We start from the raw sequence: 16,882 nt of genomic DNA on the forward strand, positions 1-16,882 counted from the left end.
TGCACTAACATACGTATTTACTCTCAGCATTATTAAAATAAAATTGATAAAAGAGTTTATCCCATGCACTGGTGGAACTTAAAGACAGTGTACTGGCCATAAAGAATCGCAATTGTAGCTTATAAATCTAAAGAATCTCATTCTCGGATTTATATCAATCCAATACCTAATTAACTATAAATATTGTTTTAATGTGAGTTAAAATAATTGAATTTTTTAAAATTAACCTGTGATTTATACCCAATCAATTAATCAAACTAATAGCAATTTTAAAATTTTGTAATTTTTTTGGAAAATAAAATACCGAATTTTTCATACATATTGCATTTGCTTTTTTTTATTGTTAAGGATTTTACAATAAATACGTCATTGGCTAGATTCTTGGATGTCCTTCCTAAAATCAGTCTTCAGAGCCAGAGCATAAAATGGCGACGGCATTGATGAAAAATTCGTGAACGTCAACTACAATATCCGTCGCGTTTTCCCCACAAGTCAAAATCATAAAGAATCATAAACATGTGCCACAAAAATGGCTTTATCAGTTATTTAATTATTTTGTTAATTGTTTCATCAACAATATGTGTAGGCTAGAGCTTAAAAAAGAAACAAACAAAAAATTGTCGAACAGTTTGAAAGAAACCACTGAGAAACTTCAACTTCTTATGTATTTTCCATTACTTTCAATAATCAGTAAAAATGACGACTGAAGAAGAAATTTCTCGAGATCGTGTTTTATTTTGAATTTTTCATAATTTTTTTAGCCTACGTAAAAATTCGAAATTGCACAAAAAAACTATGAGCAGAAGTTCTTTCTTATACAATTTGTGTGTACTTTTTAATAATTTTTGTCTTTGTCATTAAAGTATTCCTGCGATAAATTTTAATACGTGCCAAAACGGTGGAACACCGTTCAACCGACACTTTGCGCTCGAGGATAGCGATGATGCCGCAGCAACAAACAATAACGTCGTTTGAACATTAACGTCGTTTAAGTTTGTTGCTGCGACATAGCTACTATTGGCATCATTGGCGAAATTGTGCAACTTCCGTCTTGCGTGCGGCATGGCGGCGTCAAAGTCACTTGATCGATACGTGTCAAGGTGTCGGCGGAACACGGTCAAGCTTCTGTTTCGCCTTTCAACCTCAAACGAGCAAAATCCTCGAAGATTATATCATCGTCGCCGTCTGCCTCCCTGAGAATAAACAAAAAAAAATTAGAAATGTGATCTGAAAACTATTTTATATGTTTTTGAATGTTAAGAAAATTGTAATTATTCGTAAAATTTCAGATAAGATTTTATTGATCTGTAACCGCGATTTCTTGATTTTTCATAAAAACTTAAAACATTGAAATTTTTCCGAGTTACTTACGTATCCAATTGAATAAGGTTTGTGTCGAGCGATACTTCCCCGCTGTCAGTTTTGTGCGTAGGGCTTGGTCGAGCTGTGGACGGCACTGGTTCCTCTTCTTCCGGTTTCGGATGCATCAGAATGAAGGGCAGTTCCGCGACTAATTCGCTGTTAATTAGAATATAACAGTAATGTTAAATATAGAAATATTAAATTCGTGATCTTAAATCTAAAGAGAACCTTAGAGAATCGTGTCAGTCAAAATTTAAGTGATTAACTCAATTTAAAAACGCCGTATTCATTTTTAACACTCTTTTCTAGCTGCTATATTTATATAAAAAAATTATATATATACGCTGAAGATAACTGATTTAGGTTACCCTCTTAGAGCACACCGAACGTAATAAATAGATAATAATACTTACCCTCCTAGAGCTCCGAGGCAGAGTTTGACTTTAACTTTGTACTGGACAATTATGCCGAGGTTTTCACGCTGCGCCGGATCAACCACACTGCGAATTATATTTACTGTTGTCATTATAATACGTTATGATCTATTAATATAAACGCTACGTAAAAGCTGCATGCAAAGTTAATTGTGTGATGGCGTCATGCAACGACGGGAAGCAATACAGAAAAAGAATGATAAATTAACTTTGTTAGTCGTAAATAGAAGACAAGTAGCAAACGGCAATTTTATACACTTACACGAATGTTATACATTTACAATACTATTCATTCAAACGTTTGTATAAAGCAGTAATCACGTACATATCTTTTAATCAAGCTATCGACGATAACTACAGCTTCGCAGCAAAAATGAACAAGTTCTATTTCGTCCATGCAATTTTACTGCAGGCACAATGCGGTGGCGATGCCATGTTTTTTTTTTTACGAGCACAAGCAGAAGGAGGACGGGATTTCGGTTTTAAACTTTTGCTTTAGGTATCTTGCATCCTAAATCCCCTGGATCGCAATTTCTTAATCCTTTCGGTACCATTGGAAGATATATGACCCGACGAAAGTTCGAAAAGTTTTATTCGGCAGAAAAAGAAGATCGCGGAAAAGACGAAGGTTTCTTCTGTTGCAAATCAGTACGATAGATACGCTGAAGATACGTATCAAAGTTGCCAAGTTTAGTTTCACGTAATATAAAAAAGATAAGACGTGTTGAATTTGCCAATGTACGCGTTTTGTCAGAAAAATAATAAGATTTATTTGTTGTTGTGTACCACACAATACTAAGTATCAAAATTCCAATTTGATTATAATTTAGAAATTGTGTCGATGTAAGAAAACGTCACAAGAAAATGGTATCGAAAGAGTTAAAGCATGTGGATCTCAGAATCCATAAATATCGAGGTTCATAGAATTTAGAGATCTTTAAATTCTTATCAAATCCTGAAAAATTGTTGATCCCAAAATCTTTATTTGTACCGATATTCATGGATTTAAGATCTAAGAAATCCAGGATGCGCGGAAGGAACTGGATTCTCAGTGAGTTTGAGTGCGAATCTCGCAAAAACAGAATTACACGTCGTTCGACAATGATTGAGCCAGTCGCTCGCCATCTCGATCGATCGATCGTTGAGAAAAGCTTCGTTGCAGGCAGCCAACATGTATTTTCCGGCCGTTGTGTGGAAAGCGTTGCGCACGAAAATGAGAAATTCCCAAAGACGTATTCGGCTGCGCGTTGCGTGCGTGAACGACACGTGTGTAACAAACGCTGCCCGCATTCTCGTCCCGCATTTAGCGCTTGTTTTGCAAATTTTCCTAACCGCATTGAATTTCAGTGTTTCTTAAACAATTTTTCTGTTTAAATAATTTATGTTTCTGTTTAGCTTTGGAAATACTTTATTAAAATATTTGAAGACATTCGTAAAACTATTTTTTAATCATTTACGATTTTATGTATAAATAATATTTCAATATTACAAAAGATTTTTCTAGATTTTTATGTAATAAAAATATTTTATATAAATTTATTTGTTAAATATTTATATGCATATTTATTGTTATTTATATATTATTTAATTATATCAAATTGTATGATATATGTTTATGAAATTCTTACGAGTTGAGAGTAGAGAGTAGAATTTTTTCATTCCGTAGAATGTCTTAATACAAAAATAAAATATTTCCCATAATTTTCTCTTTCTGTTTTTTTCTCTTTTATTAGAAAATATATTTGACACGTGCGCTTAAATCTAACAATTGGGATCTCTGCTATTCAACTGCTACGTGTCTGTCAAGCTGTCGAAAGTTTAGGAAACATTATGTCAAACTCCAGAGTCAAACTTTCGCAATTTGTGAGAGATAATTTCCGGATATTATCTCTCTCGGCGCTAAATGCGCGACCGAAACGCGGTACGGCGTATCAATATCTAGACGTGTGTCTGCATGTGTCGCAGGCTCAATTTCAGGCATCGCGTCCTTACAGGGTGCTGGACGCCAAATTGGTGTCCTCGTGTTTGAGTTGGCCGTCGAGGGCGAGCCCCCATTTATCTTTGTTGTTGGCCAGAAGGGGTGTCAAGGTGAACACCTTGCTCAGCGTGAAACCCGGACCCACCGGGCATCCCTCCCTGACATTTGAACACACAACCAGCATGAGTGTTAATGTGCTACTACGTGCGGACCGAGATTTCGCGTCGATCGATTCGCGAAACATGTCGCAAAACACGCAATCATTATTTTTGACAAGATATTTGTAAACTATTCTTCTTCAACATCTTTAATATTCATTATTAGTTTATGTATATATTATTATATATTAAGAAAGAAAAATATGTACGTAAGTTTCAAAACAAATTTGTTACTTTTAATGTTATCTTTAAATACATAAACATTGTTTTATGTTAATCAAGATATTATTTAATATCTTGATATCATTTAGTACTTTGATTCATATTAGCGATATTTATTATATATATTATAGCATTTCATAGAGTTCCAGCTTTGCGTCGAAAAATTTACGGTTGATTAAAATACGACAATACATAAACAAATTAAATTAATCAATTATTTTCTGTAACACTCAAATATACATCGTGTATGATATATCAGCTTGTGCTTCACGCTGCGATATGAAAGACTACGATTGCGAAAGACGAGAACAGGACGAGGGCTTAACAATACTGTGTACTTCAGTGCCTGAAAGGGTTATTGGTAGGATGTGAGACATTTACGGTTATATATTAATGCAGAAAAATTTATTTTGATAATTCGTAAAATATATTTCAGTAGGAAAAGAAAAATTTCAATAGGCGAAGAAATATATTTTAATAGGGGAAAAGGAGAAAGAAGGAAGAATGTATAGAGATAGAAAGAGAGAGAGAGAGGGAGTTTTGCAGAGGAAATGAGACCACCACCGATCGAGATCCATACGTGATTACAGGCCACCGCGTTAAAAATCCCCAGCACAAAATCACCAAGAAAATGCTGCCATTCCATTTATCACTTTTTACATTAATACAAAAAAAGAGAATGAAAAAGGAGGCTGGCGACGGATTTGTCCCTCAATATTTCTTATTAATTCCATAATCTTTTTTAAGATTATAAAGAAAAGTAAAGCAATTGACATTTTGAATAAAATAGAATTTAATTTTTCTCTTTGACTAATTTTTAATTTTAAATTTATTAAATTCAAGATTTATGAGCAAATATATGATGAATATTTTTAAATTACATTACTTTCTGTATACTTTATCTAAAACACTTAATTTTTGTATATTTTATTATTACAAAATAATGTATCTTTTACGTTGTAAGACCTGAAAGACTATCAAGAAATGAAATTAATTTCATCTAATTTATTGTCAAAACGTCGTTAAAACAATGCTTTCAGCAAATTTTCTCTCTCAATAACTTTATAAAGTTGTTCTAAAAAAGAATTTGATAGCACGTTTGCCACTACGCTTCGTCTTTATGGCACTTGAGCATGATGAGTTCCTATAAAATCCGGACATTCACCACGAGATATCGTCACGAGATTCTAGTTCGGCGAACCATTTGGCCGGTTTCCAGCCTCCGTCATCTCTTTTTTTTTCCTTAGTACCCGGCAAAAAAGGTGGAGAGAGTAATGAGGGAAACAGCGAGCTCTTAATCTCGCACTCACATTGTACTAGACGCGAGATTGGTGTCCTCGTGTTTAAGCTGACCGTCTAGAGCAAGACCCCGCTTGTCTTTGTTCTCGGCAAGCGTCGGCCTTAGAGAAAACACCTTACTCAGGGTGAATCCTGGCGCTACCCCTATACTGCCAGTGCAATAATTTTATTTTCCTGCTCGTCACAGTTCTGTTTATCGCGTGTTATCGCGCCCACCGTGTGTGATTTTTAATCGCTAGAAAAACTTTGACGCGCAGTTCAAGCTGATCACGATCGTCAGAGACCCATCGAGTCTCCAAGTTTTTATAGATATACATATATGTATCATATTACTAACAACACTTGGATCGTACAGCGTTAAAAAAATTTGTCGCCTAGATTACAAAATAGTTTGATACTAACAGCTTACTAAATTAAAAAGTGTTAACTCCAACCTAAGGCTGTTTCTATATGGTCGTGATTAAAAAGCGGTTCTTGAGATATTCGTGATTTATAAATTAAAGAAATTTTCGTTTACTGTTCAGTTATTTTCTTTATTCTTTGAGAAATTTAATTAAAAGATAGTTTATTCGAAATTTCTAAGAGTTATATCAACATTAAGACATTTATAGCGAAAATTTAATTTTCGTGAAATGCACGTACTTTGTCGTCAAAACGGCTTTTTAAATCACATTAATCCATGTTACAACGCGTTATACCGGCGATATCTTCATCTCACGATAAGAAATGAGTGTAATTAGTTAGGGCATACTCACTCGCTCTCGGCCTCGGCGACAGTGCACTTGTATTGCGCCGTGGAGAACAGGCAGATGTCCGCAAACTGCCTAACCGACACTTTTATCTTTTTCACAGTCCGGTTGCTATTGTTCGCTATGTGCACGTTCACAGCTATGTTTTCGCCATGGTGATAGAGCTCCTTATCGAGGGAGGCTTCCAGGTGTAGCTTGTTCGGGGACATCATGAATTCTTTGCTGACCTCCACCGAAGGCTGCTCGCCTTGTTTCGACGGCGCGTACATAATTTTCCTGATCGCCAGCCTCACGCAGCTTCTACGAATTGAATTATTAGTTTCACCATTTAATTACGATGAAATAATTAAATAAATTAATTGCAGTTTTAATGATTAACTAATATCAGAATATTTATTTCTATGTGTATTAAAGAAAACAGGTGAAGATTTTTCATATCTCACTCTTTAACGGAAATTTATTTTATTCTAAATGGAAAAGAAAAAATGTCTTCTATTTGAAAGAATAACTCCTCTCATTTTGTGTACTAAAATTCGTACCGTTTGTGTGGTTTATCATCTTGCGTCTCACCTACGAACGCTTTCAGTTCGTAATCGACACCGCAGGGTTTGCCGGTATCACCTGGCGCCGGTTGCAGAGTAACCGAAGCGGGGCAGTGGGGTGGTAACTCGAAGTAAAAGGGATACGCATTGCTGCCGAGTTTCTTGATCAACCTCTCTTGTAATCGCGTCAGTTCCCTAGGGGGCTGAGTTCCTTGCAGCACCGGGTAAATCTGTTCGGCCGCTAGATAGAGGTCTTTACGGAAGGTCAGTCCGAGAACATCCAGATCCTCTCTGCCGTACTTAAACGCCGCAAGAACGTGACCGAACACTTTTCTATCTTTTATGTAGTCAGGATCGATCAGGACGACCCCGTCTGAAATTATATAAAAATACCTTTTAACATAAAATTTATAAGAAAAGGCTTGTTTGCGTAAAATTATGTACGATGTACTATACATACTTATATATGTATGCACATTAAGAATTTATACATTATTATTGTTTGAAAGCATGTGGGTTAATCATGATGGATACGTGCCAATAGGATCAACATGTGTGATGTGATCGACGAAATCTCTCTTGCCAAGATAAACCGTGATCTTGCCATTAAGACTGGATTTTTTGAAAACACGAGTAGCTTGCCGTTTATTGACACTATCTATAGTGTCCATCGTGATCTCGGGGCCCACGTTGGCCTCTAGCTCATTTGAGTCCTCAGTGTCCGAGAAGTCCGACTCCGAGCTCTCCCACTGCCAACAAAAATTATTTGTTAAGAAGTCATTGACAAACAATTTATTAATTAATAATTATAAACATATTTTAGGATTATATTAATTTTTAATATTATAAGATTATATATATATATATATATATAGAATTACAGTCTTTCTTTTCTCTTTTGTTATACAGAAAGAGAGAGAGAGAGAAAGAGAGAGTTTCTATTATTAATTATAAATTTACCTCTATTATATTCTCCCCTAATTCTTTCATTGATACTTTTATTTTATCAGTTTAATTATAGTAATTATAAAAACTATGTCACTAACACTTATAAATACAATTAGAATTTAATTTTTAATTACTAAATTAATTTAAATTATTTGTAATTTAGAATTTGATTTTATATTATATTATTTTTTCAACTATTTAAGACTTTCTTGATTTTGTGTTTATTATAAATTTGACGTTTGACGGCTCTTACTATACGCGAATTAAATTCTACAAAACAACGCTAAGCCGATATGTTTTTCTAAAAAATATATAATTATTTGTATTTCACGGAGTCACAATTTTGTATGCACAAATTTGCATTTTTTTTATTTATTTAGCTGCTGTAATAAACTGATTGTTCTAAATGAAAAATTAAAATTACGTCGAAATGCGAACGCGGTGAAAGATGGCGGAGCTCTTCGGGGCAACGCCGAGCTTGCACTGAACTCCTCCAGCAAATGGATGTCAATTTCAATCGGCGCTCGTATAATACTTAATACGATAATGCTCGTACAATAATTTGTACTCGCGGGATTTACACACCGCGTGCCGCTATCGGTTACAGATACACGAATGATTTAATATAATGGATTTGTACCGAGTGGTAATGAAATGAAAAATAAGAGAGGCAGAAAGAGGGAGCAAGAGAGGGAAGAGAGAAATATTCCAGAAATAGCTTCTATAAAATCTGAAAATTTTGATTTGATTTTTCCTTGTTTATCTTGCAGGCAAATATTAATTTTTCCAGTTCTCGAGTATATATCGAAATAAATTAAATGAAATTTACTTTTGAATAAAGTTTGCTTTCGATTAATCGAAGAGTAAGATCGTATTACCAATTTACACTTCCAAAGCTTAATTCAGCCTGTCTTAGCAGTCTTCCCATTAAATTGCTGATCAAATTTTACTTGAGAGAAAATCAATGCTAAGTCCATTAAGGCAGAGAAAGGCGAAATTCAGGAGAGAACTTACTTTTATTTAATTTGTTGGCTGTTTAAAAACATTTCACTATTGAATCTATCACTTCGATATTCGAAGAATAATGTAGTGTATTTTATATTTAATTCTTTTCCATATCTACTTAGAAAATTATTTTTAATTATTTTTATTTCTTGAAAATATTTTTTATTTATTTTTGAAAAGGAACTTTTATTATATCTAATTAATTAATATTTAAAAAATATTTTTCTCTTTCTTTTTCTCTTAATGTTGTAATATATTATTCAGAGAAAGAAACAGAAAAATATTTTATTATTTTTATTATATTACATATTTTGATATTCTACTGTTTATGAGAAAAGGAAAGAGACTATATGCTGTTTTTCTGTAACACCATATATACATAATTGAAAGTATATGAGAATACAAGATATCTAACGTCAATGAAACGGGTCAACGGAAAGGAATAGGCAACTTGCGTACATATTTGACGTCATTATGCCAAATGTTATCGCAGAGCACCGAAATACATGTTTCTTTATCAATCTGTGCGCCATAATCTGCGAGGTCTCTCCAGTTACGTATCGCGAAGATAAAATGAAGATTAGATGGGGGACAAACTTCATCTACTTTAACAGACTTGTTCAATGCGTAAACATTAAATTTATTACATCAAATAATTAAAATTTTATATTACACATTTATATAAATAAAGCTGAAAATTTTTGAAATAATACTCAGTTTGCTGAATGTTTAAATATCGAAAAATTGCTGTGTCGGTTTATCATCCTCCAATTCATTAATTGTCCACAAATTCTGGTCCCTAATAGCTCTTCGAATGATTCAGGACAAATTTTGCATGCTGGGTCAACGGACGGAAGTTAGTCTTACGATTCATTTGACGTCACTCGTGTGTTATCTGGTCTGGTACAAATGCCTGAGCAGGCATTCTCGCGGTCGTTATCGCTATCCTCCATAAATCAAACAATCGGGAAAAAACCCAATTACGCCCAGAAACGTAAACTAATCGGTAAACTTCATTTATTTTAATAAAATGGCTGTTCGATAATATTATGAGATACCAAACAAGAGTAATTAATTGAAGCGGTGTGTCAAATATTTATACAGTAAATGTACATTGACGTGCGTATATGAGTATAAATATGTTTTATTAATATTTATTTAATAAAATTTTTCTTCTATTTTTTTTGTTAATTCGCTAAGTAATTGAAAATAAATCGAAATTGGCAGAGGAAGTTATTTAATACGCAGACATTTAATTCTGTCCATTATAATCATGTTCAATTCCCTTCGCGTTTAATTTGGGTTTTAAGAGGGCTGAAATGAAGGATAAAAAGAGCACAGATTAATTCATTCAGTACATATTGCGCTACACGTCAGACGCAATCATTTGCCCTCTCATTTTCCCTTGCCGCAAAGCTCCCATGTCGAGGAGTGTCAGTCAGTTTCCGGATACGAACCAGATTATTCCTTCGTTTTGCGGAATAATCTACTATTTAATGAGGCTTTTATCGCTTTTATTCGATAGCCTGTGATTGTGCTTTTGATGGCGAATAAACGACGTGAAGGCGAACGGAGTGATGGCGTTGCATTTTAAGTTGCCCGTAGTTTAGCGCACTTATAACTGTTACAGTGATTCTATAAGCGGCGCGAAACTACCGGGAATCATACTACTCAATCGCCGTTGACGTCATTATTCTGTATACACAGGGTGCTCCCCTCGCGATTCGCCGATGTAGCTCCTCTAGAATCCGACTGAGGAAACTGGATTATTCAGAAGGTACCCTATACCCGTTCCATTATTCAGGATGCGTCGAGACTCGCGCTATAATAAAATCCTTAAATTCTAATATACAGTCAATTCTTCTTTAAATAAATTTGATCAGACACTACTTTCTGATTTTTTAATATTTGATATCACATTTCATTACATTCTAAATTGAGAAAATAAAAGACAACTTTAAAAGTCAAGATAGTGGAAGGTAGAGTTTATCTAAATGAGTTTTCGTAGAGACAAAATTAATTTTAATTTTAAAATTAATCAAGAGAAAATGCGTGACGATTTTTGGACACCCTATACGTGGCTATAAACTCCGAGTAAACGATACGAACGTTTGGTTTTCGTACTTCAAAATGTTCGACAGGTTGATCTCGCCGGAAATAACTTATTTACGCGAGGCACGAATTACTCAACAAGAGGAAAGGAGAGAAAAATAATAGAATACCTTGTGAAAAATCTTGTTTGTCAGTAACGAACAGTTCCATTTATTCCAGAAAATTTAATTTTGATATAATAATAATTTATTTTTTTTTGTTTCATTTTGTTTTATAATTTACTCAATTTTAATTTTACTATTAATAAACTCTCAAAAGCTTCAAATTACATTTTCTGACGTTTCAAATACAGCTGTCACTATTATGGTGAGGTCAAAATATTTATAGAACGACAATGTCCCGTACAATGACTGAAATCAGACTAACAATTCAGATAAGCAAATTTAACTTTATTTCAACAATCACGTTGCTTTTTATATATAATTCCAATTTTACCAATTCGAGGTAAAATATTTTTTTCTGACTATATTGTACTGTATATTAATGCGCGATTTTTCTTCTTAAATTTTCTTAATAGAGTTGAAAATAGTGTGGGAAATTCTGTAGCCGGCGGGAAATTCTGTAGAAAATTTTCACACATGTGAGGGCTGATAAACGAGCCGCTATATTGCACAATTTATTAGCTATTATCGGACATATTGCGTGTGGGCCATGTTGCGAGCTTCTGCGTCGCGCGCAAGCTTTTGATGGGATGGTACACGATAAATGATAAAGCTACGCTAGTAGAATACTCATATTCTATTATTTTGCAATTTGTCACTTCAAAATTACAGCGCAATAAAATATCAGAAAGTTCCTTTTAAAAAATATATCTAAAAATAAAAAGCATTTTAAATTTACTTTTACTTATTGATTTTTTTTAAATTTATTAAATAGTTATAAAATATTCTTATCAATCTATAATAGATAATGTTTATTATTGCGATTATCATTTGATTAATTTATAAATAATTCAGATAATGTATCTTGTGTTTTTGAATTTGGATCCGAAGACAGTGTTATTTTATGTGTTAATTAAATTATTATTCAAATAAAATAATAACCAAATTTTTTATTGTAGTAGTCTTTTATGTTATAATATATAATTAAAAAATTCGTTTAGATTTTAGTTATTCAATTATAACACAATATCAATAAAGTTAATTTTCTTTCTTAAAAATATCTTTATTAATAAAAATTAACAGGAAATGATAAAAGATATATCACTGTCAATATAAAGATATCTACTGATAGATTTATCAGTAGTTATCTTCGACGATTGATTCTCTGAATCTTCGTTGTCGTTAATGATAAAAGAATTCACGTTTGCTTATATCCGGATGTATGTATATAAATATATAATTGGTAACTATCAAATGTCGCTTCAAGGTTAACAGGTAAGCACATTGGTGCTCTTTCCTGGTTTCACTACGACTTCAAGTGTTCTCAGCAGAAACTCTGCTCGAAATCGTATAATTAATTCAGTTAAATTTTCATACATTAAAATTAAAGTCTTCCTGTCTCGCGTTGAATGTTTAATTAAATAACTAAATTTAAAAATTATCGGCTTGTTTTCCATAAACTGTTGTTTTAAAATTCGAAAATCGTTAATGCAGAGTCTCAATGTTTTACATAACAATCTAATTTAAGAAAATTTCCGTCGAATATCGAATAAACTGTCTCGAGTTTTAAAGAGATTTGATCTGTGCTTAATGGTCTGAATTTTTTTAAGTGTTGCCTCTCGAAGAGGCAACCACATCGACAGGAGCGACTTAACGAAGTTAGCGCATAATTCCGCATGATTAAACTATCCCAGATTAAGTTAAAGCTCTCGCGACTTCGTAGAATACGAATATCGATCCGACAGTCGCAGCATGAACTTCGACCGCTCCTCTTCCCCTTCTGTAACCCTCGCAGTTAGAATTTTTTAGAACGGTGGAAAATTGCGCGATAAGGGTAAATTGTATCCCGTGAAACATCGCTCTAATGAATAAATGCAATAATAAAATTTTACGAGATTGTTTGATAAAAAATACATACATGAATAAATTTTATCCGATTTTAAGAAAAGATATGTACATTAATATGTCAGATGTAATTATTAATTTTTTTATTTATCTATATAATAAATAAAATATAAATACTTGATATTAATATTTTTATATCTCAAGATACGCAATTAGATTTAGCAAACAAATGATAGATACAAAAGTAGCTTTAGTACACGACAAACTGTTGCATCTCTCATTCATAGCATACAATAAATGCATTTATTGAACAGACTAAAATCGATAGGTAATTGGCTGGACACGCGTCGTGTTTACATATTGTGCAAATTGCATTAAACGCTTCATTTAATCCTTGTATCTTCGGCAATCCGACTATCGATCATCGATAACGCCAAGGACACCGCGATGCAACTCGTGGTAATGAGCGGCGAAAAGAAAAGCGCGATTCATATTTATATTTGGTCCTTGCATACAAGATGCGTTCGTCACCGCTGCAAATATGCCATCGAGCTTCGCATCCTCTCTTTTAATTAAAGAGATATAAGATATGATGATCTCTAAAGAAGAAAAAGATGTACGCGATATATGTATGCGTAGATGTAGAAATACAGAATTGGAGAAAATAGAGAAACATAAAGATTTATAAATTAAAATATAAAATATATATATATATATATAATAAATATTAAACGTAAAAATGAAGAAATATTAAACTGCGTCATAAAACCGACGAATTAAAAGATTGGTTAATTGGGAGAAAAAAAACGAAACACAATATCCCGTAATTTAATTGCTTCGTTTGTAGCAACCTAATGATCTAAAGTTTCATATAACAGCTTACATAATGACGATCACATGAGCATGATAATGATCTACGCCGTAACCTTGACGATTTTTCCACAAAATAATTTTATACTTTTGTTTTTTTTTAGATTCAATACAATATTGCGTATCGAATTTAACGATGCACAATGACGCATTTAATTTTCCATCAATCATTTATATGACATTGTTTACTTCCTTATTTTCAAAAGTGAAAAAGAGAGAAAAACGAGACGTTAAAGCCCGAGAGGATAAAAGGCAGAAGGTTAAATTTCTAGAAGTGCATCTACTGCATTCTTTGTGTTTCTCCGAAAAAGAAGGGCGCTTATCACGGCGGTATTTGTCAACGTCAGCCCGGATCTTTTTACGAGCGACCACGTTTCGTCGACGGCGACTGGCGGGTCGAGTCGCGTGGCTCTCGTCGATTCCGGAGTAGAATGCGTTGATGCATCTTACATTGGCGTGTGTAATTAACGTCGCGTGGAAAAGCGACGGTGAAAAGCGGGAATATCGATTGGCGCGCGGTAGACGAGGCTGGCCTGTCGGCCGTTATATGTTCGATTTTCGATACATCGGGTCAGAAACCACACGATTGTGGATGCAACATTGATGATGTCTCGCCCGATAACGGGGTAAACGTACAAGTCGGGTTCCCCTTCGGTTATCACGCTCTCTCAGAGGAAAGAGGAAGAGAGAATCTATTCGCATCGATAACGATAATCGGATCGCATCGCTTGTGTCGACGGTTTTTATAAATGAGTATTTTCGAGATGAATGTATACCGGCTCACATAAAATTTGTGCCGTATAAATTAAATACGTTTACATATTATTTGCAAGAATTACGAGATTGCAGATAATAAAATTCATAATGAGATAGTAATAAAGTTGAATTATGTGATCAACGTTATGCCGTAATTTACGATCTATAATCAAACATCGTCGTTTAATGTTGCAAATTCTTTAAAGGTGAATAAACAAATTAATATTACTAATTATATCACTAATAACATTACAAATTAACATTACTAATGAATATAAATAATAGAACAAAAATTTAAATTAAATAATAGATTTAAGTTTATAGAGATATAATGAAAAAAATTTGTTTAACAAAATTCTCGCAAATAAATATCAATTGAATATTCAATTAATTATTACTAAAGTAGATTATTATTTAAAGAGAATTTAAACTATGAGCATCAAGATAATTAATGTTGTAATTAACGCAAAGGTAAAAGCTAAATAAAGCAGGCGATCTCTTTAGCAATTTATCGCAATAATTAATGATATAAGCAATCTTCGGGATTTGCTGTGACAGATGAAATTCCTTCTCGTCACTTCTTCATACATACACGAATGTAGGGCGTTCCAGCAAACTAAACGAATGAAATGTATTATTATATAGTTTTTAACAAGCCTCTAATTTTTTCTTGTTCAGATTTTCTGTTTTTATTTACTGACAATAAAATAATAAAGTTTATAACATCTCTAAATATATTCGGAAAAGTTTACGAGATTTCTTTTATTTTTTTATAATAAGTTTGTTCATATCAAATAAATATTAGATGTGTTGTACACAATTATTGCCATAAACAATTGCTACAAATGCTTTTTAATATAGCTTTTACAATAACATCCTATTAAAAAAAATTTTTTCCACGTCGCTTAAAAAAAATAGAAATTAATTAACCACACAGAATATACAGAACACAATATGATATTCTTTATTTTACATGTCTAGTTAATTTCTCGGAGTATATTTTATATAGTTACGCATAAATCCATTTAAATATCAAATCACAATTCTAGAACGTCAGATTTCGGAGAACGTGGTACGTTTTTATTAATAAAACTTATTGAAATGTTTAAAAGAAAAATTTTTTCTTATTTTCAACAATAATTTCATTTTTTTCAAAAGTGAAATTTTTAAGATATTTCCGAGTTTATCAATAATTTGTATTAAACAAGTCAATTCGGTGCTTTTTCACATTTTTAGATGCTTGTATTTAAAATTTAAAGACACGTACATTGTAAACAAGTACGAAGGAAGAAAGAACATTCTAGGGTTAAGTCTGTTTACGAGCGAGCACGTACGCAGCTCGCATGCACGTAACTTCGATTTTTCGGAGCCGTTGGAATTTCCGGAATTCCGGCTGGCTGGCGTTTTGTTGAAATGATTCAAAGGAGAAGCGGGGACGATCCGCTCCTGTTTCTTTTCTCGCGCGCGACACAATCGGAGTCAGGTCCTTTTTCGGAGCAACGAAAATGTCCTTACTCCGAACGGACAGCCGTGAAATTTCAGGCGGTGCGCGGATCTTCACGCTCGCGTCAGCACGGTACCGCACGAAAACGAGCGTTACGCACTTCTGCGAGGATGAGAAATTGCGATCGCGAGACGACGGGTAATAACGGTCGGCTTCGCGGTGTAGCTGGGAAACCGGGGAGAGAGTCTTAAGGGAATTCTCTCGGCCGTGGGGACCGGGTGAGACTTCTCCGGCGAGTGTCCCCGTCCCCGTCCGTCCTGTGCTCGACCTTACCTAAGGTCCCCGCTGTGATCGTCCGCGTCGCGGGCCCACACCCTCTCGTCAGGTGCTCCACCGGAGCTGTCACTGTCGCCGCGGCGCGACGCGTCGCGACGGCGCGACGCTCCCACGCGACCACCCCGGCGACTCACCCCCAACACTCGCGCGTGGAACACGACGGCGGCCACGACCGTCGTGAGATACTTATCGCGAAGAGTCTCGCGCACAAAGAGGACGACTGCTGGCTCGCCCGACTGCTCATCAGTCGGAAACGCGCACCGCGACCCACCGTGATTACTGAACCGGAGCTGCGAGCACGTCGCACGACCAGAAGCCAGTGGCTCCTCTCCGGGTTCTCACTCCGGGTTCAGAGGAAAGTCCCTATTTTCTCTGACAATGAGTACTCGATCAGCGCTCCCAACTTGGATTTGTCCGGAGTTTTAAATGAAAGAAATTTGGATATTTGACCGGAGAAAAATAATTATAAGCCATTAAACAAATCCGAATAGGATCTATCATTTTATCACTTGTTTGACTGACCTTTTATCTGTATTTTTACCATTATCCTGGACAGATGGTTTTAACATGTTCAAAATGTTAGGTGAAGAGAAAGTCACTAGTAGAACATATGGTTGTTCTATTTATATTTCTGATTTACAACATTTAAATTGAAATAGCGAACACGTTTTAAGCAAAAATTCGAATGGCAAAAAATTGAAGAATATTGTAGGTGCGAATA

At 34.3% G+C, this 16,882-nt stretch overlaps 1 protein-coding gene across 4 annotated transcripts; it reads right to left on the minus strand.

The window, feature by feature from the left end:
• Positions 1 to 308: 308 nt before the first annotated feature.
• Positions 309 to 16,424, minus strand: LOC105457385 (beta-arrestin-2). 4 transcript variants are annotated; one of them, XM_011702024.1, is made up of 8 exons: positions 16,159 to 16,424; positions 7,283 to 7,493; positions 6,742 to 7,117; positions 6,209 to 6,502; positions 3,789 to 3,932; positions 1,776 to 1,862; positions 1,372 to 1,518; positions 309 to 1,193 (listed from the first exon to the last, which is right to left on the minus strand). In XM_011702024.1, the coding sequence occupies exons 2-8, from the start codon at positions 7,413 to 7,415 to the stop codon at positions 1,118 to 1,120; spliced, it is 1,257 nt and encodes a 418-aa protein (XP_011700326.1). In that variant the 5' UTR covers positions 7,416 to 7,493; positions 16,159 to 16,424; the 3' UTR covers positions 309 to 1,117. The 4 variants fall into 4 exon arrangements, with proteins under 4 accessions (XP_011700326.1, XP_011700323.1, XP_011700325.1 ...); XM_011702021.1 differs by lacking the exon at positions 16,159 to 16,424 and adding an exon at positions 7,705 to 7,808; XM_011702023.1 differs by lacking the exons at positions 3,789 to 3,932; positions 16,159 to 16,424 and adding exons at positions 5,465 to 5,602; positions 7,705 to 7,808.
• Between the last annotated feature and the right edge of the window lie 458 nt (positions 16,425 to 16,882).

Source organism: Wasmannia auropunctata, unplaced genomic scaffold (genome assembly GCF_000956235.1).
Source record: "Wasmannia auropunctata unplaced genomic scaffold, wasmannia.A_1.0 LD335244.1, whole genome shotgun sequence".
NCBI classification, from domain to species: domain Eukaryota; kingdom Metazoa; phylum Arthropoda; class Insecta; order Hymenoptera; family Formicidae; genus Wasmannia; species Wasmannia auropunctata.